General features: G+C 37.4%; 1 protein-coding gene across 2 annotated transcripts in view; it reads right to left on the bottom strand.

Moving 5' to 3' along the window:
- ENPP3 (ectonucleotide pyrophosphatase/phosphodiesterase 3) overlaps nt 1-23,862 on the bottom strand; it is a 71,942-nt gene that overhangs the window by 29,221 nt on the left and 18,859 nt on the right. For both annotated transcript variants that reach the window (XM_081529085.1, XM_081529087.1), the window contains 10 exons: nt 22,159-22,256; nt 18,268-18,347; nt 16,245-16,364; nt 15,587-15,696; nt 14,094-14,159; nt 13,384-13,456; nt 6,668-6,776; nt 5,202-5,330; nt 4,791-4,822; nt 3,578-3,705 (listed from right to left, as the gene is read on the bottom strand). In XM_081529085.1, coding sequence (XP_081385211.1) covers nt 3,578-3,705; nt 4,791-4,822; nt 5,202-5,330; nt 6,668-6,776; nt 13,384-13,456; nt 14,094-14,159; nt 15,587-15,696; nt 16,245-16,364; nt 18,268-18,347; nt 22,159-22,256 — 945 coding nt within the window. The remainder of the gene's footprint in view (nt 1-3,577; nt 3,706-4,790; nt 4,823-5,201; nt 5,331-6,667; nt 6,777-13,383; nt 13,457-14,093; nt 14,160-15,586; nt 15,697-16,244; nt 16,365-18,267; nt 18,348-22,158; nt 22,257-23,862) is intronic.

Genomic DNA, 23,862 nt, shown 5'->3' with positions numbered 1-23,862 from the left:
CTTTCAAAATTTAGCTCAGCTTCCAAGTACTAAAATCTCTTGGAGCAAATTCCCTTTTATCTTCTCTGTGTCTAATTAATAAAGTCAAAATCAAGGCCCCATTTCTCTGCCACAGCTGGATAACTACAGAGATGGAAGATGTGCAAGACCTCTCCTGATACCCAATTAGTTACCAAGTCCTATCTTTCTCTGCCATATCTGTCACTTTTCCCTCACTTTCCTTTTCTACTCTCACTGTTCTGTGCTATGATGGATCTGACCTGAACTGCTTATCCTGACTCTGAACTTCAGAATCTTCCATATAACACACATATACACACACCCCCACCCCAATGTATTTAACGCTATATATCCCGCTGGAAATGGAAACACGTGTTTTAATGAGTACAAATGTTAGACAGAATAAAATGAGCCAGTAACCTCCTGGATAATCTAAGTCATAAGTTCACCATGCATACTTGCCCAATAGTGTGCTAATTGACTAGTTTTACCATCCCCCATGGCTCCACAGCCTCCCTTGGGGCTGTCATCATGCTAAAGAATGGGTTCTGACCTGTGGTGGCTCAGGTGGTAAAGCATTTGCCTGCAATCTGAGAAATTTTGATAGAGTCTCTGAGTCAGGAAGATCCCCTGGAGAAGGGAATGGCTACCCACTCCACTATTCTTGCCTGAAGAATTCCATGGACATAGGAGCCTGGTGGGCTACAGTGCATGGGGTCACAAAGAGTCAGACACGACAGAGCTACTAACACTTTCACTTTCACTTTTCCAACTGGCCTCCCTGCTACTCACTTGACCATCCTCCTCCATAGGGCAGCTGGAGTGAGCTCTCTAAAATGCAAATCCCAGTCTTCTCACCTTGAGCCACCTTCTATCTCCGAGTGATCTCCTACTTTCTTCACAAAGTCACATTCCTTAGTCATGACAGATAAGGCCCTTTGTGCAGAGGTCAGTTTCACTCACTAGGTGCTCTAGCAATACGGATCTACTTTCAACTGATGGAGTCAGGTCCTTCTGCCTGGAAACCTGACACTATCTTTCTACCTACCGTTGCCCCAGAGCTCCTACTGGCTTTCAAAAAAAAAAAAAGAAAGACAGTACTCCACTGCTCTGAGCAGAGCAATCAGAGAAAGAAGCACCTCTGAGAAGTCACAAGCTGCCAGTGCTCAAGGCTTGGCAAGAAGATGAGTGCCTTCCAGCAAGGAAACGGGGTCCTTCTCCTCCTGTAAACACAGCCTGTCAAGGCTTGTTGAGCTGAGCAAGGGTTAGATTTCCTCTCTTACTCATCTTCTGGGCTGAGTGTCTCTGTACAATGGTCAGATTGACAACTGCCTGGGCAGACCTGCTTATTGTCACAGCATTTAGCCTAACCCATCCTGAGTCTTCAAAACCCAGAAAAGAAGTCACGCCCTCCAGAAAGTGTTCTTTGACATTCTCTGGCATTTGCACCTGCAGTGTGAAATCACTCTTTTTGTTTCCTTGTGCCTTGTCCTTGATCCCATTGCAACAGTTGCCATACCTGATTATAATTGTTGCCATCCTCCCTTCCTGGGTGACTATCCTTAGGGGGGACCTGTGTCTATCTCCACTGTGAGAAAGGTGCCTGGACTTACTGATGATTTGTCAGTTTCCATCCATAAAATAAAAAGCTATTATTCATGTTATCTAAAAGGGAACTTTAACATTACTTCAACTAGTTTCAAATAACTGGGTTCCCCCAAATTAGTAAAATCTAACACATTTTTAAAAGGGCAAGATAAGGAAGAGAAGGGGGAAAATAGATAACATTAAATGATGAAATTTGCTATAATTTTCAAACTGGAATATAATCTACTTATCAAATATTGAACATTATAACTAAAGATGACATATTTTAACTTAGAGAACAGGTAACCTGAGCTTCATGTGTTAAAGAGCTGGAGATAGAATAATCCCAAGATCTGATTAGGTGAGACTTCCCTGTTGCTCTGGCTAGGGCTGTGGTCAACAATTCCTCTAATGTAAGTTAGTTTACTTTGTGTTCAAATAGCAAGAGAATAGTAAAACCAGGTTCATGATGTGCTGCAGATGAGAAAATGAAGCTGTGAAATATTGATATGTCCAAGTTCTCACAACTTGAACTCTGGGGCTGCTGCCCTGTTCACATCTCATTGCTTGCTGGCAAATATACAAAGCTCACAATTTGCGACTGAGTAATAAAGACTGAAGCCCAGAGGTATTACTGTGGCTGGACTCTCCTTCCAGAGCCCGTAGTCCATGCTGTCAAACCCATGGGCACTTTCTCATCTTGTATCATTGGTCTTCTAAATCATATCCTTATACCATTTGATCTCATATCCTTAACAGTAAATATTTGGAGAACTCACGTTTATATATTACAAACCCACACTACTAAAAACTTATAATCTAATAGAAGTAAAGCTTAATCGTGTTCTCATATTTTAATCTTTTTTTGTAGAGAATGCTGTCCTAAGCCACAGGACAGCCCCTGAGCCAAAGGGGCTCAAACTTCAAGAAGAAAGGCTAGTGCCATCTAGTGGCTCTATGTTAAACTGCACTCTCTCTAGCCGAGTGGTGCTCTGCTTGGGTTTCGTTACCTCAGAGAATAGACTCTAGTGCATCTTCAGGTCTACATTCTGTACACATTTATGTTAGAGCCCAACCTCTCTTCCTTCATCTCCTCTTCCTTTATGAAACTTATCTTTCAGCTACTGTGCCTTTATTTTCCTCTGTATTATGTAACATACAAATAAGATAGGCCCAAAAACATAATATGAACCTGATTCCACTTACATCTACTTACACATGTGGAAAAAATACCGTAATGAATTACAAAAAATAGGGAATGTGAGATAGGGAATGTAAACTACCAGATAGGGTGTATTTATTTGTGTACTGGCTTATTATCAGACTTCTCCACTTGACAAGGAGGGCAGGAATTATTTCTGTATCCCAAAAGCCTAGAACAAGGTTTGGTACACACAGAGAAAGCACAAATAAAATCTTGCTGAATCAATTAATTAATTGGTTATTTGGGGATGGAATCATGGTTTATATTTTCTGAAAACAGACATATTTTGCTGATGCTCAATGATCAACGTGAATCACAATTGTAACTAGAAAAAAAAAAGTTATAACTAATTGGTTAGCTTGGCCTTATAGCCATAAGCATGCTCTTTCAGAGAAACCACAAAGATGACTAAGATCTTAAAGAGCCATCTAATCAGTTATTCATTACCATCCTGTGAGACAACTAATATCATTTTTATATCCTATCTGCCACCTAACGGAGACCAGAGTGGAGATTGAGGAGATGCTGGTAGCGATAATCTCTGGAACAACTGATGAACAGTCAGCCTTCTTCCTCATTCTTATCTATGTTGTGAAGATTAGGATGCTAAGGTGGCAATCTAGTAACAGTCATTTCATATACAGAAGTGACAGATAGCATATAAAAGATCAAGAAATTGTCGTGCTCAGGAAGATTCATGTGATCATAGTAACAGGATAAGGTCAAGGACATTTATTATGAAAGATGGCTGTTAAAAGTATTATGAGAAAAATCAGACGCACGAACCTCGCAGCCTGCCACTGTTGATCCATCAAAAGATTGACTTTGTCAATTCTGACATGTTTGGCAAAATGTAGGCGTTTTGGCAAATCAGGACTCAAATAGGGTGTGAAATGCTGATCAGATTTTCGGCACTGAAAAAGATGTAAATTATTTCTTCATGACACCTATAAAATGGGCAAACTATGCATGCATGGAATGGATTTCCAAAGCCTGTGTTATCGAATCCCTTTGCACCTCTGGGATTATTAGGCATTTGCCCTTCCTCATCTCACCAACAGGACTTCTAAAGGGAAAACAATGTGTGGATTTAGAGTCTGTATATTAAAAATTCACTACACCGTCCCCCCATCAGCATGGGCACACTACATGTAAACCCTCACTAGCAGGGTGCAAGATGGCCCCTCATGCTTATTCAAGATCAGGATATTAGGTGTAAGGGAAAAAAGGAATAATTAACATGAAGGAATTTCTGCTTAAGCAATCATTCCTACTCAAATTTGCAGTGTGTCCCAGGTTATAGTAACCATTCTTTCCCTAGTGTTTCTTTATCTTCAATCACTCACATTCTATTCTGTTTTTACTATAATTGTGTATTACCTGTATGTAAATAAATCTAGCCCCACCTCAAGCAATGGTAAACTTATGAATCCATATAAATAGATATATATTTGCAAATATACTTAAACACAGAATTATTAAAACCACTACACACTCTCCAGAAGTGGTGAACTTCACCTTGAAAAATCTCAATTGCTTTGAGCTATCTAGAATTTGCCCTGCTTTTACAACCTGAGATGCAAGAGCCAATTTAAAAGCAGTTTCAATTATACTTAAAGAAATGACTGCTCTTAACTCTACAAAAAGATCTATAAAATCCATGATTTGCTATTTCCTGATATTAAATCATACAAAAAAATGTGAAAAATGATGTTGCCCAAAACTCACTAGCCTAGATCCTTTGAATGAAACAGCAGCCCACTCAATTTAGAAGTCAGTGAAACTGGTACCAAAACAAATTTCCTACAGTGGTGTCAATTTTAAAATAAAAACAGCTAAAATAAAAGCAACTGACAGGAATATAAAATAAGGTTGACTGAGGTTTAAGAAATAAATTACAAATGGTTTAGACTGGAAAATATAGAATACAACTTTCTTGAAACCCAGATTAAAGACATTACATTAATCTAAATATATGTATTAGGAGACAGTAACTTACACTGAGGTTCCTAACAATTTCTTCAGAATTAACTGTTTGGAAAGAAAAACAAATAAGTCATATTACAATTGAAACTTGACAACTATAAAATTTAAACAATTCAGGTGAATTGACATAGTTTATTAATGACTATGATCTGGTACAATTAAATAAAAAGTATTTTAAGCAAAGAATTATTTTAGTATTTAAGAATGGAGTGGAATGTATTTTAACTTAACAATATTAGATATTACCATAGACTTTATCAACAAACTGTACTTAAACATGGGAGTTTCTTATCTACTTCTGTGTGGTCTTCCCAAGAAGTCAGAAGAGGGGGCCTGGTAATACCTGAATTCTCAGAATTAGGGGCCTATATTATTTGCTTTTAGTTTTACCATTATTTTTCTGTTTGAGCATCTTCATACTCACAGGTAAAAAAATCATGAGGTATGTTACGAGTCCTGATGCGGGGGGCAGGTCCTTCAAACATGTAGAAGTTTATACTGGAAAAATAATCAGTCATATATTCCTGTTTGTCACAATAGGTCTGATCCATTCCTGAATAAAAAAAAATATATATGTCCACTGAATGTATAAGATGGTAACAATTGGTTGTCTCTGATCAGGTCAAACAGCAGATATTTTATGTTACATATATCAAACCAAGTTTTTGAGAAGCTTTACAGTTTACCCAATTACTTCATTCTAACTGGCAGGCTCTGAAAGTCTTGGTAGTAGAAGAGAAGAATCAGGTTTATAAGAAAGAATGGATAGGAATTATAAACAGATCATCTGTTCAATGTAGATCAATTAGTTTTGAAAAAGAAAGTTCTCTATAGAGAGCTAGTTTATAACATTTGACTTGTACATAAGGCAAGATGAAATACTTTCAAATCCAAAAGATAGCATGCATTTTTATAAAACAATAAAGTAAGCAGGAGAAAAAAGTTTAAAGAATATTTATTTTTCATAAGGGTCTCATTTAAATTTATGTGAGCAGCATATGCTCCTAAAAAGATTTGGTAGTTAAATCTTTTTTTTATTTGAAGATTTTTCAGACTCAGTCCAAGCTTTTCTTTGTATTATTTTTATTTACTTCATTATTTTTATGTTTTATAATTTCTTTTAACAAGATATGTATTAAAACATTGCCCTTAACTTTAGAACAATTAGAAGCTCTTTAATTACTATGTTTCACATCCTCTTGATGTCCTAAGATATAAACAGAAGTTCTACAGACATGCTCCTTTTCATCTTCTTGTCCCTCAAGGCTACCCCATCTAGAAAAGGTCCACCTCTGCTTTATGTACTTCCTCACATACCATACCGAGGCAACTACTCGGCATTGAGTTAGCACTTTGAAAATATTTGTTGAATGAATGAGTACTTTAAAAATGAGGTTGCAGAGGGCGTGACAGCATCTCACTTCCTTAAACATTCAAATTAACTGAAATGGAGAGCTAACCTCAAGTAGAGAAATGTGGAGTGCTAGGACTTTAGAGAAGTCTAGTCACATGATTCAAAAAAAAAATATGCAGAACATTGTAAAGCTAGCCAACATAGTCAATTGAAGCCAATCTATATGAAAGAATCATTGACTAAAAAAAAGGCACTTTTTATGATTGAATAACAGCCCAACTGTATCCCTGTACAGTTCTAACTCCATTTTTACAGAAAAAAATGAAATGTATGGATAAATTTTTCAGAATGACTGTTAGAATAATTAAACTTAAAATATAAATTTTAGTCCTCTAGTCATCACAGCCTACCATTCCTAGTGCATTCAAGAGCTTCTAGGTCTCGAAATACAGACTCTAAAATCCTTATTATATTTGTGTGCTCCCTGAAGTGATAAGATAGACTCAATGATAAAATATGATTAAAAAAAAGCATACCATGGTCAGCCAAAAGGATTATATTGACACAATTGACTAAGTTTCTCTGCTTTAGGCCTTCCATTAACAATCCAAAAGTGTTATCTACCAACTGTAAGGCTTGAATTACCTAAGGACAAAAAAATTGGAATTAAGATTGTCTTCATGAGTTAAGGCTTAATTAATTAAATTATTATCTAATAAAGTAAAAATTAAATATATTTCCTTCTCTAAAATTGTTGGATTTTGAATAAGATATCAGAGCCCAGCACCCATGCTACATGTACAAAAAACCAATTCCTTATATTCTTATAGACAAAAAAAAAATTAAAGCATTTTCCATAAGACAGAAGACTGGCCAATAAATACCTGAGAAAAAGTGTTCAACATCAACAAACATTATTCAATTGCAAATACTTTCCTGATAGTGTCCAATGCCAGGTAGAAGAGTCCGTAGACATTTCCATAGAAGCCTAAATGGTTACACATGTTCCAGAAGACTGTGTGACAATGTGTAGCCAGAGAGTTAGAAAGGGGCATAAGTTGTAACCTAATAATACTGTTTCTGGGTGTTTATCTGAAGTAATCAGAGTGCAAACAGAGATTTACGTGCAAGGCCAGTCATCACATTATTTATTTACAATTTAAATACAAGAAAAAAATTATGCCACATCCTTCAGTGGGCATACTCAATAGCCACTAAAACATATATTAAAAAAAAAATACCATAGGAAAATAATCACAATATGTTACACAGAAAATGTTAAAATCAAACTGTATAGACACTCATACATATTGCATAATGCAATTTTGTTTTAAAACATGTTTAGCATTTCATAGTAAAAGCACATGAACAGAAAACCAAGATAAAATATATCAAGGTACTATTAAGAGTGGTTGTCTCTGAATAGTGAATTGGAGTTCATTTTTATTTTGTTTATATTCTTTCATGTTTTTAGATTTTTCTACACTTTATCAATATAGTATATTGAATTGACTTAAGATTTAAGTGAGTAAATTTTTAACTAACATGACTTCATTATTTTTTTCAGTAAATAGAATGTATAATAGCAATGGATTGGGAAACTGATTGTCTTTTTTTTGAGAAAGAATTTTACAAGCCAATTACTGTTAGTGCACTATCTCATGAAATTCTCTCAGTAAATATTTATGGATGGTGCTATTGGAATTTCCAGTTATAGAGACCAGGAAACTCGAGGTTTAACTTAAAGATCTAGAACAAGTTAATATTTCTCCATCTGTTTTGCCTCTTCTTAAATTTTACATGAGGCTTAGTCTTAATCTTTCTGTTTTCATGCTTTACTCTTTCTTTCCTTAGGACATCTCCACTTGCATGACTGTCTATATGCTGCCAAGCAGTCTGATCTTCATCTCCTTTGAGCTCTAAATCCACTTTCAGTTGCCTTCTGGACATCTCCATTGAGACATACATCACAGGCATCCCAATTACAAAATAATCTCCTCTAAGAAGATCCCCTTCAATGGCCTTACTGGAATGAACCTGCCTGCTTACGCTAGAAATCTGAAACTCTCCTACCCCATCACCTGTCTCACACAAAGTCATATCAAGTCTATCTCTTAATCTCAAACATATCTTCTTCTATCCACAAGGGCTGTCACTATCATAGTCCAAGTCACTACCATCTCTTTCCTGAAAAGTTGCAAAGTCTAACTCAACTCTCCCTACTTTCTCTTGCTTCCTCTAACCCATTCCTCTTACACAGTAAAAGTGGTATTTAAATTCACATAGATCTGATCAGGTCCTTCCCTGATTAAAATGCCTCAATATTTTCCATTGCACATTTTATGGCCTAGAAGAACTTGAAAGATTTGGTGCCTGCCTCCTGTTATAGGTTTTCCCTTAGCCCTCTCCCCTAGTTCATAGTGCTCCAGACATTAGTGGGAGATAGTTCTCCTTCGGCAATCCACACAGCACCTGGCGTAGGGCAGCACAGGGTAGGAGGTAGCTGCTATTATTATTTTTGCCATCATCATATTGTCTACGTGTCTAGCCACCTATCCATTTGTCTGTCCCTCCATTGCTCATTTTATGTGTTCTTCTAATGTGCTCAGCTCCTTCTTTAATCAGGCCATCTGTAAACTTTTTTTCCTTTTTGTTATTCAGAGAACTTTCTAACCAGCCCTAACCCAGACTATGTTAACCCCTCAAGATCTTTCAGGAAATCCTGATCTGTTCCTTTGAAGCACTTTCCCAGATTATACTTAAAATTTACTTGGATACTGAACTAGAGCACTGTATAGAAGAAAAAGATATGGTGCCTAATGTCAGCTGTAGGGATCAGATAAATACAGATTAGAGCTGTTGTTTAGTCGCTAAGTCATGTCTGACTCTTTGTGACCCCATGGACTGTAGCCCACCAAGCTCCTCAGTCCATGGAATTTTCCAGGCAAGAATACTGGAGTGGGTTGCCATTTCCTACTCCAGGGGATCTTCCCGACCCAAGGATAGAACCAGTGTCTCCTGCATTGTCAGGTGGATTTTTTTTACCACTGAGCCACCTTGGAAGCCTCAGATTAGAGTACCCCCTCTCTAATCAAATTAAACATGGATAACAATTAAATGTGAACTCAATGAACAGTATGAAAAGGTAAAAAGACAGGACACTGAAAGATGAACTCTCCAGGTCGGTAGGTGCCCAATATGCTCTGGAGATCAGTGGAGAAATAACTCCAGAAAGAATGAAGAGACGGAGCCAAAGCAAAAACATCACCCAGTTGTGGATGTGACTGGTGATGGAAGTAAAGTCTGATGCTGTAAAGAACAATATTTCATACGAACCTGGAATGTTAGGTCCATGAATCAAAGCAAATTGGAAGTGGTCGAACAGGAGATGGCAAGAGTAACATCAACATTTTGGGAATCAGTGAACTAAAATGGACTGGAATGGGTGAATTTAACTTAGATGACCATTATATCTACTACTGTGGGCAAGAATCCCTTAAAAGAAATGAAGTAGCCCTCATAGTCAACTTAAGAGTCCGAAATGCAGTACTTGGATGCAATTTCAAAAACAACAGAATGATCTCTGTTAGTCTCCAAGGCAAACCATTCAATATCACAGTAACCCAAGTCTATGCCCCTACCAGTAATGTTGAAGAAGCTGAAGTTTAATGGTTCTATGAAGACCTACAAGACCTTCTAGAACTAACACCCAAAAAAGAAGTCCTTTTCATTATAGGGGACTGGAATGCAAAAGTAGGAAGTCAAGAAATACCTGGAGTAACAGGCAAATTTGGCCTTAGAGTCCAGAATGAAGCAGGGCAAAGGCTAATAGAGTTTTGCCAAGACAATGCACTGGTCATAGAAAATACCCTTTTCCAACAACAGAAGAGAAGACTCTACTGATGGACATCACCAGATGGTCAATACCGAAATCAGATTGACTATATTCTTTGCAGCCGAAGATAGAGAAGCTCTATACAGTCAGCAAAAATAAGACTGGGAGCTGACTGTGCTCAGATCGTGAACTCCTTATTGCCAAATTCAGACTTAAATTGAAGAAAGTAGGAAAATCACTAGACCATTCAAGTATGACCTAAATCAAATCCCTGATGATTATACAGTGGAAGTGAGAAATAAATTTAAGGGATTAGATCTGATAGACAGAGTGCCTGAAGAATTATGGACAGAGGTTCGTGACATTGTACAGGAGGCAGGGTTCAAGACCATCTCCAAGAAAAAGAAATGCAAAAAGGCAAATGGTTGTCTGAGGAGGCCTTACAAACAGCTGTGAAAAGAAGAGAAGCAAAAGGCAAAGGAGAAAAGGAAAGATTTACCCATTTGAATGCAGAGTTCCAAAGAATAACACGGAAAGACAAGAAAGCCTTCCTCAGTGATCTATGCAAAGAAATAGAGGAAAACAATAGAATGGGAAAGACTAGAGATCTCTTCAAGAAAATTAGAGATACCAAGGGAATATTTCCTGCAAAGATGGGCACAATAAAGGACAGAATGGTATGGATCTAACAGAAGCAGAAGATATTAAGAGGTGGCAAGAATACACAGAAGAACTGTACGGAAAAAGATCTTCACGATCCAGATGATCACGATGGTGTGATCACTCAACTAGAGCAAGACATCCTGGAATGTGAAGTCAAGTGGGCCTTAGGAAGCATCACTACGAACAAAGCTAGTGGAGGTAACGGAATTCCAGCTGAGCTATTTCAAATCCTGAAAGATGATGCTGTTCAAGTGCTTCACTCAATATGCCAGCAAATTTGGAAAACTCAGCAGTGGCCACAGGACTGGAAAAGGTCAGTTTTCATTTTAATCCCAAAGAAAGGCAATACCAAAGAATCCTCAAACTAGCACACAATTGCACTCATCTCACACGCTAGTAAAGTAATGCTCAAAATTCTCCAAACCAGCCTTCAACAGTACATGAACTGTGAACATCCCGATGTTCAAGCTGGATTTAGAAAAAGCAGAGGAACCAGAGATCAAATTGCCAACATCCACTGGATCATCAAAAAAGCAAGAGAGTTCCAGAAAAACATCTACTTTTGCTTTATTGACTATGCCAAAGTCTTGTGTGGATCACAGCAAACTGTGGAATATTCTTCAAGAGATGGGAATACCAGACCACCTGACCTGCCTCTTGAGAAACCTGTATGCAAGTCAGGAAGCAACAGTTAGAACTGGACATGGAACAACAGACTGGTTCCAAATAGGAAAAGGAGTATGTCAAGGCTGTATATTGTCACCCTGCTTATTTAACTTATATGCAGAGTACATCATGAGAAATGCTGGGCTGGATGAAGCACAAGCTGGAATCAAGATTGCCAGGAAAATACCAATAACCTCAGATATGCAGATGACACCACCCTTATGGCAGAAAGTGAAGAAGAACTAAAGAGCCTCTTGATGAAAGTGAAAGAAGAGAGTGTAAAAGCTAACTTAAAGTTCAACTTCAGAAAACTAAGATCATGGCATCTGGTCCCATCACTTCCTGGAAAATAGATGGGGAAACAGTGGAAACAGTGACAGACTATTTTGGGGGGCTCCAAGATCACTGCAGATGTTACTGCAGCCATGAAATTAAAAGACACTTGCTCCCTGAAAGAAAAGTTAAGACCAACCTAGACAGCATATTAAAAAGCAGAGACATTACTTTGCCAACAAAGGTCCATCTAGTCAAGGCTATGGATTTTCCAGTAGTCATGTATGGATGTGAGAGTTGGACTGTCAAGAAACCTGAGTGCCGAAGAATTGATGCTTTTGAGCTGTGGTGTTGGAGAGGACTCTTGAGAGTCCCTTTGATAGCAAGGAGATCCAACCAGTCCATCCTAAAGGAAATAAGTCTTGAATATTCATTGGAAGGACTGATGCTGAAGCTGAAACTCCAATACTTTGGCCACCTAATGCGAAGAACGGACTCATTTGAAAAAACCCTGATGCTGGGAAAGATTGAAGGCAGGAAAAGAAGGGGATGACAGAGGATGAGATGGTTGGATGGCATCACTGACTCAATGGGCATGAGCTTGAGTAAACTCCTGGAGTTGGTGATGGACAGGGAAGCCTGGTATGCTGCAGTCCATGGGGTCATAAAGAGTCGGACACGACTGAGGGACTGAACTGAGCTGAACTGAACTCACTCTTAGAATAACCTGATTAAGTTTTGAATTCTATGAGTCAGGGGCGGCTTAGAAATATAAAAGATGACTGATGGGTTCCAGGGGCTTTCCTGGTGGCTCAGTGGTAAAGACTCTGTCAGCCAAGGTAGGAGACATAAGAAATGTGGATTCAATCCCTGGATCAGGAAGAGCCCCTGGAGTAGGAAATGGCAACCCACTCCACTATTCTTGCCTGGGAAATCCCATGGACAGAGGAGCCTGGCTAGCTATAGTCCATGGGGTCGCAAAAGAGTCAGATACAGCTGAGCGACTAAAAAAAACAATGGGTTCAAAGCGGTCAGACTTGAGCGCAGCTTATAATAGAAATCATTTTGATTTAATGAGAAGGAAGAAGAAGGTTATTTATGACCAGCAGCTAAGTCACACTAGCAGAATAAATACACTTGCATTCCAACTGAGGACAACCATGATGTGAATCTCCATGGGGTAGGGAGACACCATACTCAACAGGACCTTTGCACCTTTACATTGCATCTAAGACAATGCAGGCTTGAGTGAGTTTTAGAAGAGAATCAGTTTTTTTAAAAAAAATCATACTTAACTATATTTCTGTAGTAAATAAAAAAATGGTTTAGATAATGAAGAGACAAGTATTGAAGAGTCTACTTCAATTATAATGGGGGTTTAGACAGGGAATAACTCTGCCTGATCAGTAATATATCATCTAATTATAATGAGTCCTTATTGGAACTGTGCTTTGATAGACAGCGGGATAGTCCACAATGGACTTTCAGGTGACATGGCTTGAAATGGGGCACATTAGCATATTGACACATAGGATCTAGCCTTGATGTTCTTGTTACATGAAGTAACAACACTGCATCTAAGTATTCAATAAGTGTTATCAAATTAATCAAGATGCAGTTAATAAGACAGATATTCTTTTCAGATTTTAACTATTTTGTGGCTAATAAAGCCAATAATTTTTTATATTCTAACTACTTCTATGTCTTCATATATATATCACATACACTTGTATTAAGTGGAAATTAAAGAATAGCATTTCATGTTGTGGGTGAAGGTCAGATGATTTTACCTTTGTTTAAAAGAGAAAAACTTACTGCGGCGCTGACTGGTCCAGAATTGTGTCCTGCAGAATCAGGTTGTTCCACGTATATGGTGTAAAAATTGGGTCTAGGGGTAAAATCGAAACAGAGAGAGGTGTTACCTATTTGGAATAAAGGTACAGGTTGGATCTGGGAGACTTGTAGGTCTGGAACTTTGTGGCAGCTTCCTCCTCTTTTCCTCTGGTCTTTCCTTCTCTTCCTGGAGAAGGCAAAGGCTACACCACTCCAGTATTCTGGCCTGGAGAATTCCATGGACTGTATAGTCCATGGGGTTGCAAAGAGTCGGACACAGCTGAGTAACTTCCACTTTCACTTCCTTCTCTTCATCCAGGCCCAGTGGTTCCACTTGGCCTTGGCAGGAAAGTGGTCCAGCAGGAAGTAAACAAGACTTTCTGGGATGTAAGCTCTGGTCTGACTCAGTTCTGAAAAATCTGTCTTGTTCTTGCTGTTAAGGCCTCTCTTGGTGTGCTCCAGCCCTCTGTGTTTCCTGGTTTATGACTTTTACTGACCCTTTGTTCTGCCACACAAGTTCTTTCTTTAAATGCCTAGTTTTAGGAATAATTCTTGACTAATGCCCATAAAAAGGAAATGCCAAGTTTGTTTCCCCCCCCCCCAAAAAATAGTCATTTAAACCAAAGAAATACTTTCACTTTATTCCCACAGATATCCTGCTGAGCCAGCACTTCCCTGATACTAGGTATTACCTTTCAGCTTTGGGTAGGTCCAGCCACTTTAACAATGTAAAGATCCTCTCTTCATATGTGACACTGCTGAAATGAAAAGTAAAAATAACTTTAAAAACTTCATCAAATCAAGAACTTCATTATATTCCTCCTCAAGAGGGAAGATTGATATTTTCAGATGTTTCTTTTGTGTTCGTATACTATAAGAACACTGAAAGGGATTCAACATTACTCGAAGAGATTCCTGTTTTCAACACCTATACAGAGATACTTATGCCTTGATATAAATTGTGTGTTGCTTTCTTTCCTTCTCATTCATCTCTCCTTCACTGTTACTCCAATTAAAATAAAATTGTTTTACATTAGTTACTATTCATCCATTCAATTTGCTTATTTTTGTTCATTTCATTCATTTGGTCAGTGATGTATATACCATCTATTGTCAGCCATAATTTTGTTCATTTTAAATAGAATTTATCAGTGTGAAAACCAAAGATGCCTTCCTTCCTAGAGGATGTCTTCCATTCTAGTCGAGGAAGACAAATGGTAAATAGGCCTTCTGTCGTCATTCAGTTGCTAAGTTGTGTCAGACTCATTGTGACCCCATGAACCGCAGCACGCCAGGCTTCCCTGTCCTACGCTATCTCCCCAAGTTTGCTCAAACTCATGTGCATTGAGTCAGTGATGCCCATAAATAAATTACATAGTATATTAAAAGGTGATAAATGCTGTGGGGAAGAAAAAGGAAGACGAGAACCAGAGTAAGGGGCACTCAGAAACTCAAGTGGGAGGATATGAATTTGAAATCTTAGTGTGATCAGGCTAAGACAATATTGAGAAGGTAGTTTTTGAGCAACAGCCAGCAGGAGATGAGGGAGCTGGCTGTGCAGATAAACGGAGTCAGATTATATTGGGCAGAACAGCCTTTGCAGAGACCCTGCAGTGGAAGCAAGCTTGGTTTCCTGGTGTACTGGGGTCACCAAAAAGGTCAGTATGGCTTGAGAAGGGTGAGAGAACTCAGGAAAATAGTAGGAAAGGAGTCTGAGAGGCAGGGGGACAGCAGGGCTCATACCAAGTGGGGCTTGTTGGCTTTATTCTATGCAAAACTGAGAGCCTTGAAAGTGAGGGGTGTGAAACAGTGTCATATGCAGACTTTTTAAAAAAATAATTATTCTGGCTGATGAATTGAGAATAGATTATAGGAAGCAGACATAGAAAGAGGGCGATGTGTCAAGAGGCAACTGAGATAATATGGGCAAAAGAGGATGACAGCTCAAACCAGAGTGTTAGTGCTGGAGGTAATCAAAAGTTCTTAGACTGCACATATCTCGAATTTGAGGCATAAGCATTTACTGACAAACTGGATGAGGGCTGTAAGAGGGAAGAATCAACATTGACTCCAAGGTTTTTGGCTCAAATAACTGGAAAAATAAAATTACCATTATGATTAAGACCAAAAAAAAATTCAAATCATTCCTGCCTAGATGAGATTACACTTGCAGATGTTTTCCTACCCGTTGTAAATCTTATATATGGAAGGAAAGGTGCCATTTATAGCCACATCCGATCCTGGCCAAAAGTAAGTGCCAGCTTTTAAACCTTGATACATTGCTGTCAGCCAGATCTATAAGAAGAAAAAATTTCAAATAAGTGGAGGTCAAGAAAATAATCAGTTTGAATAGAAATGGTGCTATTTATGAGAAACTGAACAATATTAAACCAATGCAAAATATATTTAATTATTAAAAGGTGTTGAAATTATTTCAAATTTGTCTTGCAGCAGTTTTAAAAAGTTATTACCCAGGTATCCACTTCGAAAATCAAAAAACGTAGGAAGACAATAAGAAAGATCATTTTTCAAATTGGTAAAATTGTACAGTTCTTCTCTCCCTTTTAAAGATTTATAAAATGGAATGAGTTAAAAAGTTAACAGATAATCTTTCTGAGTAACTTCCAGGTTGATATATTTATAATTCAACATCCAGGTCTCAAGGCAATCTAGGTGAACAATTATACACATTGCAAAGATTCAAATCATAATTATAAATAGTGCTGAAACTATTTTCAGCTTCCCACTCCTAGCCCTGAGAAATTAAAAAGACAACATAAAACTCAGAGTGGAGAGAGAAGAGTGATCCATTGTCATGTGGGGAAATGGAGAATGACACATACTGGTTGCCCCTGCCACCAAGCTGGATTATCTTTCTCCTTTGAAGAAAGTGAAAAATTCTTGTTGAGGTTTACATCATACATATTATTGTCAATGATGCCATGTGATTCTGGATATAACCCCTAAAATGATAATTTCAGAAAAAAAGATTTAAGATAAAATAATACATTAACAAAACATGCATTTAAATTGAAATAGCATAAGACCTAAAACTCTTATTTGAAAAGAAGTCATATACCTTTCAATATAAAACCCCTAGATCTGAACCCAAATGCCAAATACATATATTATTACATATATACCAGTTCCACCATGGTCCATAGCTACAAATGAGTGATGTTAGGAAGATGATTTGTGTTGATGGTTTTCATGTAACTCTTATGTTATTAATAACTGCTAATTATAGATTCTATAGTACAATGATGATTAGACACTGGTTTATTGGCAATAAGAGCAAGATATTTGTTACATAGAAGCTATTAAGTATCAGGTCAGCACTCTAGAAGGAAGCCTGCCAAGTCTCTGTGCTTTTCCCTGTCTTTCATCCATCAATCCAGTCATTCGTTCAGTCCAGTCACAAAGACTCATTCAATCATTCCACACATTTTCACTGAATGTCTATGATACCATAGGCAGTTGTAACTATGTTTAGATAGACTTTTAGGGTCATTATTTCAGAACATTACTATATATATGAATATCGTTACATGCACATATATAGAATATTAATAGCACTTATGCATAATCCCTTATTTATATAGACATATGGTGGTGCTAGTGGTAAAAAAAATCCACCTGCAAATACAAAAGATATAAGAGATGTGGGTTCAATTCTGAGTGAGGAAGATCCCCTGGAGTGAGAAATGGCAACCCACTCTAGTATTCTTGCCTGGAAAATCCCATGGACAGAGGAGCCTGGCAGGCTGCATTCCATGGGGTTGCAAAAGAGTTGGACATGAATTAGTGACTAAACAACAACAATGTACATATATATGTATGAGCACACACACACATATATGTATTATGTGTTATGTGTGTAGACTTATATATGTGTGTGTTTGTGTGTATGCACACGTGCACTCAGTTGCTCATTCATGAGACCGGGTTTGATCCCTGGGTCAAGAAGATCCTCTGGGGAAGGGAACGGCAACCCACTCCAGTATTCTTGCTTGGGAAATCCCATGGACAGAGGAGCCAGGGAGTCTACAGTCCATGGGGTTGCAAAGAGTCGGACACAATTGAGCAGCTGACACACAGTAATAAAAGACTAAATGCAAAGTAGTAAAAATATAATATTCTTTGGCAATAAAGGTTGAGGCAGAGGACTCCTTAAGATGTGCCCTGAATCTATAAATATTAAAAAACTTAATCTTCCTTTGAGTTCATTTTGATCATTTCACGTACTTCTTCTCGTACTCTGAGGAGAATTCATTGCTTTATTTGCTTTATTTAAAGAGATATAGCCAGTTTGAATTCAACTATGAAACAGGAGACTTCACCAAATTAAATATAATTTTAAAAACTAGATAAGAAAGAGATTCTCCACATCAAAGTGGCTGTCTTCATACATAGCCTACCATTCCCACAGACCTTCAGATAAATGGAGGCTAATCAAAAGATCAGAACTGAACTGAAGTTGCTCAGTCATGTCCGACTCTTTGCAACCTCATGGACTGTAGCCTATGAGGCTCCTCCATCCATGGGATTTTCCAGGCAAGAGTACTGAAGTAGGTTGCCATTTCCTTCTCCAGATCAGAGTAGAGGGTATTTCCCATGTTCCAGAGGCTATCCTGGCTTGTCACAGAGATAAATGAGCTGAACACTGGGACACTCATTCATAGACAACATCTCATAGCCCTGGATTGGCCTCATATTCAGACATTCCTTCTCAGCCTGAATTAAGCTGTGGTCGCTACCACACATGACCCTGAATGTGTGGCTTGGCCGGCACCTGCCTCAGCATGTCTGGTGTGGTCAATTGCCCATTGGGGGTCTGTCAGTCTTGCCATTGGACCAAGCGCTTACCGTGACAATTGTATAATGATTCGGGAAGGTTTTGGTCGGATAGGCAGGTCTCAGGTATTGTGAATGAATTCCACATGTTTCTACAACAAAGGATAGTGAGAAATTAAGACGTTGTTTCTTCCTCAGAAGTTGTTTGAATAACTAAAAATATGAACATGAAAGTTTCCCAGAGAAATAGAAAACTAACTAGGGGGTGAATTGCAGATAGAAAGAGGTTAAAATTCTGATGCTTAAAATTCCTCTGTTTCAAGGAATGACAGTTTTCAGGAGAGGAGTGTGCTAAGTCAAGGATCAGGAAAATTTTTCTGTGACGAGCCAGATAACAAATAAACAGGCTTTGAGCAAATGGCATGGCTCTGTTATAATAAAACTTTATTTGCAGACATCGAGACAAAGAAATTTCATGTACTTTCTTTTGTGTGGCACAAGGTATTCTTTTTTTTCCCAATCATTTAAGAATGAAAACAATTCTTAGCATCAGCAGACCATACGGAAACAGGCAGAGTGGGCAGGGTTTGGCCCACAGGCACATATTGCTGACACCAGAGCTTTAAAAGACCCTAAATTTTTAACACAATGCCATTTGTGTTTGCATTTGCTGTTCCTCTCTTTTTGACCTGGCTCATTAAAGTAAAATTTTCTATATAATATTTGCTTCCCAATATAACAAAAGCCAGCACAACTATCTAGATAACTGAAAAGGAATTTGACTTGTACGAATGCACAAGCCCATGCCACGTAGTAATGTTTACAAAATTAACTTTCCACCTTATTATTTTCAGTACAGTTTCCATCTGGTCAGCGAAGTTTCCTGTGCTCTGTTTCCCACAAAGCATGGCATTAATTTTGCTTTCAGTCATTTTGCTGTTTTCATCTGTGCAATAACCCTGCTCAAGAAGGTCAGAACCACTAAGGCACACTGCTATTTCCTCTGCAAGAGTGAAGTATGAGACATTTTCCTTACTGAAATCCTACCACCTCTAATTCTAAAAGAGAACTTCACCACTAGAGATTCCATTTAGGTTAAAACAAAAAGTGCAAATGATTGTTGTCCAAAAAGCAACAAACTTTGCAGCTGCAAATAATGAAGTTCTTCTCAAATAGGCTTGGAGTTGGTCCCCTTCCCAGAGAGGAAACCAGTATTTCCAATATGATCCAGGCATTTCCTCCTTCAGAATCTTCTTGGATCCAATATCAAGTCTACTAAATAGGACTCTGGTGGGGATCATGAGGGTTGAAAGGTTGAGGGAAAGGAGCTCAAAAAAAAAAAACAAATATACTACATTTCTAGCAAGTGCCCCAAGTTGTTCTGATGTACTTGAACCTGAAGCTTGCTCTAGGTCATAATGTATAATCAAAGATTAAAATAACCTTTTTTCTTTTTTAGTCAACACCACCGACAAATAAACCTTGTCCTCAAATAGACAAAGATATATTTAATATTGTTATGAAGTCATATGATAAGAAAAATAAAATGAGATCTAATCTATTGACATAATTAGAAGAATTCAAGTGGAGAAGACAATCATACAATAGAGAGAGATAGAGATATAAGGTTTCTGTTCTTATTTCCCTGAAGCATGCATAATGTGTTCAAATTCTTAAATGTGTCTAAAGGCACAGAGCATAAAATAAAAAGCAAACTAAGTTACTAAGTTACCAGTAATGTAAAAACATGACACCTTCCTAGTCTTAAACAGGACGTATTTGTGGACTATCTACAGATTCAAGCTACCATTTTTGATCACCTGCCTTTGAACAAGAGCTATTAGGGAACAGCTCATCATAAACAAGATCTACCATCATTTCTTCCTGACCTTAATCATCTAAATTATGACTGAACAGAATAATTTTGGAAGGCCGCACAGTAAATTAAGAAGAACAGTTGCTTCCATAGAGAAAAACTAGGAAGATCAGGAAAGAATCTGTTGTAACTTTCAATATCATTTTTTAAAGTTTATTATTTGCATATTTGTTCCCTAAAAAACTTTTTATAAAAAGAAAGTGCAACCAAAAATTTGAAGATATATATGGAATAAATATATACCCATAGTAACTATAAACTATAAGAAGGAATAGAAGACTGAATGGATGAGTAGATAAAATAGCTGAAGGATGTACAGATGCAGCAAAAGCACTTCAAGGAAAGAAGTTCATAACAGTAAACAGCTACACTAGAAAAAAGGAGAAATTTTAAACAAACAACCTAATTTTATACCTTAAGGAATGAGAAAAAGAAGAAGCAAACTTCAAAGTCAGCAAAAAAAGAAAATAACAATAAAGATTATAGCGGAAATAAGTGAAACAGAGAAGAGAAAAACAATTTTAAAAGTCAACAAAATTAAAGTAGGTTTTTAGAAAAAATAAAATTGGCAAAACTTTTGCTACGTTAAGAAAAAAAGAGAGAAGACTCAAATCAGTAAAGTCAGAAACTAATACCACAGAAATAAAAAGGATTATAAGAGACTATTATGAACAAATGTAAAGAGTCTCCCCACAATGCGGGAGCCCTGGGTTCAATCCCTGGGTCGGGAAGGTCCCCTGGAGAAGGAAATGGTAACCCATTCCAGTATGCTTGCCTGGAAAATTCCATGGACAGAGGAGCCTGGTGGGCTACACAGTTGATGGGGTCACAAAGAGTCCGATATGACTAACTAACATGTCTAACGCTTCCCTAGTCTGAATTATGAAGAAATAGAAAATCTGAACCAACCAATAACAAGTAATGGAAAACTTAAAGAAGGCCTAACAAAAGGAGGAAGTAAGAGAGGAATTGCAGGGCACTAAACAGTCTGGGCCCTGGAGCCGACCCTCTGATATTTCTTAGCTTTATTCCCTTGGCTACTCTATTCCTCTTTTTTTTTTTTAATTTTTACTTTATAACGGAGTATAGTTTACTTACAACGTTGTGTTATTTTCAGGTGTACAGCAAAGTGATTCAATTGCACATGTATTTATTCTCTTTCAGATTTTTTTCCCCGTATAAGGTTATTACTACATTCCTCTCTATTATTAACTTTATAAAATTGTGCCCTAACACAGAAGTGCAACATCATGACAAAGATGACAATAAAAATGACAATTATAGTAATAACCCAAAACCATCCAAGGTACACTATGTATATAGTCTCGTGGTATTTCTATTAGGTGGGAAGTGAACATTTTACAGATGTAGAGACTGGGGCACCAACAGGGGAAGTAAACTTGCTAGTAAGAGGTGGGGCCAGGTTCCAGGCATCTGGATTCCAGAACTGGACAGAGATACTGGACTTTTCACCTATGGTTGTTGTTGGTTAGTTGCTAAGTTGTGTCCAACTCTTTGTGACCCCATGACTGTAGTCCACCAGGTTCCTCTGCCCATGGGATTTCCCAAGTAAGAATACTGGAGTGGAATGCCATTGCCTTCTCGAGGGGATCTTCCCAAACCAGGGTTCAAACTCGCATCTCTTGTATTGGCAGGCATATTCTTTATCACTGAGCCACCATGGAAGCCCCTCCACCTATGGGAGCCTTGGTATATGCTGGTCTGTCTGGTCTACTCAGGTTCCTTCAGGTTCCTATTCTTACTGATCATATCCACATTACTAAAACCCAGAACCTAGATATGACAAGCACCATTTTTGAGACAGTATCTAGGAACAGATTTTCATAGAGCAGAAGTCATATTCAATTACAAAACAAATCAAAGTAAAAAGATGAGCATGCTGCAAAAAAAGAAGGAAGAGCCAAAAGTATAAAATAGATATCAACAGTAAAGTCATCAAAACTCTTGAGAGGACCTGGCCTGAGACAAATCACTAACACTAAAGGTCAAAAAGAAAGCTGCACTATTTAGAGATTAACTAACTAGTTAATCTGTCATCCATACACATCTGATTGTAGGAGGCTTACTCAGTTTATTGATGTTAGGTATTAGAGTACCCCATGTCTGTAAATATTCAGCTCTAAATCCATCCATGGAAAACAAAATAACTGGTGGCAGGTCAAACCTGAAAATGGAAAACAAAAATTTAGACCAGTATCTTGATTTTTTCAAAAAGACTCTTTTCTGTACTACTTATAATTCTCTAAATTTGAGAATGCTGAGAAAGTACAGTCAGAAATAGTTCTAAGTTTTCCTTTTTCTTTTTAAATATTATTTCCTTTTACAATCAGTATTTCCAGCACATTGTTAATAAATATAAAAATGTACAACATTTTTTAAAAAGGTGTTACATAAATTATCTGGGTCTTTCAACTTGGGAATCTACCATCCTTTGAGTTCTAGACTTTAAACAGTTTTGGCTAACTTTATTTCCATTTGCTCCTTGTCACTGGCTATCTGTGACATCCAAGTAGACCATGTAAGAAATTTATCTAGCCCTGAGCGTTTACAATGAACAAGCAGTGAGCTGTGGAGAAAAATCAGGGGCTTCGGCCTCAGAAAGACTTGAAATCTATTCTCTTCACTAACAAAACACGATCAGAAATGGGATTCTATATTGTAGACCTTTCACAATTCTGGCTTTGGCTAAAGATCCAAAAGCAATGATTCCTGCATTCAATGCTCACACTCAAAGTTGTATGTTACAATTATTCTACCACTTTTTGGATACAACTATTGTAATTGTGATATGGAATTCATGAACGCTGAAACTTATGTTTTATTATTCTAAAGTTATACATTTTTGAATTTTCAGGATATTAGTATTAACTTCCAAAGCATACAATCTCATTTTAGATGAGTATGTAAGTTACAATAATGAAAGGTAACTTCGGATTATAGCCAGTGACTATCTTTTTTTCCATCTAATATTTTTTTCACTTCTAAAATTGTATTTGTATTTTATACACACACAGTTAAAGATGTATAGCTTCATAATCCTTTTGCATACTGAACGCCACTGTGTAGCCATCACCCAGATCACAAAACAGAATATTACTTAGACTCTTTCCCTCATGCTCTCATTTAGTCAAAAACTTCTGCAAACCACACCTCACTAAGATGATCAATGTCTTGACTTCTAACAGCATAGATTAGCTGTGTCTATTTTTTTTACTTAGATTTATACCCAACAGAATCATACAGTGTATATTCCACTGTGTCTAGCTGCTTTTACTTAACATTATGCTTGAGGTCCATCCATAATTTTGCATATGGTTGTAGATCATTCATTCTCATGGCTGTCTAGAAGTCCAGTGAATGAATAAACCACAACTGATTCATCCTGTTGATGGGCATTTGGATACTTTCTAGTTTAGGGCTACTATGAATAACAACTATGAACACAGCAACTTTGTTTTGAATTCTAAACATAGTGTATGCAAATAAGAATGGCAAAGAAATTTTCAACCCTTTGCTCAGGCAGTTTATCTACACTTTTGAATAAGAATATGTGTTTCCAAGGAATTTGGTTAGAATACATCTTTAAAAATTCTGACAAATGCTCAGTATTATCATGAAGAAAATTTTGAATGCTATTATCAGCTGAAAACAAAAATAATTTCAGTTTCTCTCAATATGTTTGAGTAGAGCTAAACAAAAAAAAAATATTGGCATAGCCATCTATTTACACATTATAAAGGAAATTGTGAGGAGAGTCTGGACGATGTTCA

This window comes from Giraffa tippelskirchi, chromosome 9 (genome assembly GCF_054371585.1).
Source record: "Giraffa tippelskirchi isolate mGirTip1 chromosome 9, T2T-mGirTip1v1.2.pri, whole genome shotgun sequence".
NCBI classification, from domain to species: domain Eukaryota; kingdom Metazoa; phylum Chordata; class Mammalia; order Artiodactyla; family Giraffidae; genus Giraffa; species Giraffa tippelskirchi.
This window is presented reverse-complemented; position numbering and strand designations above follow the sequence as displayed.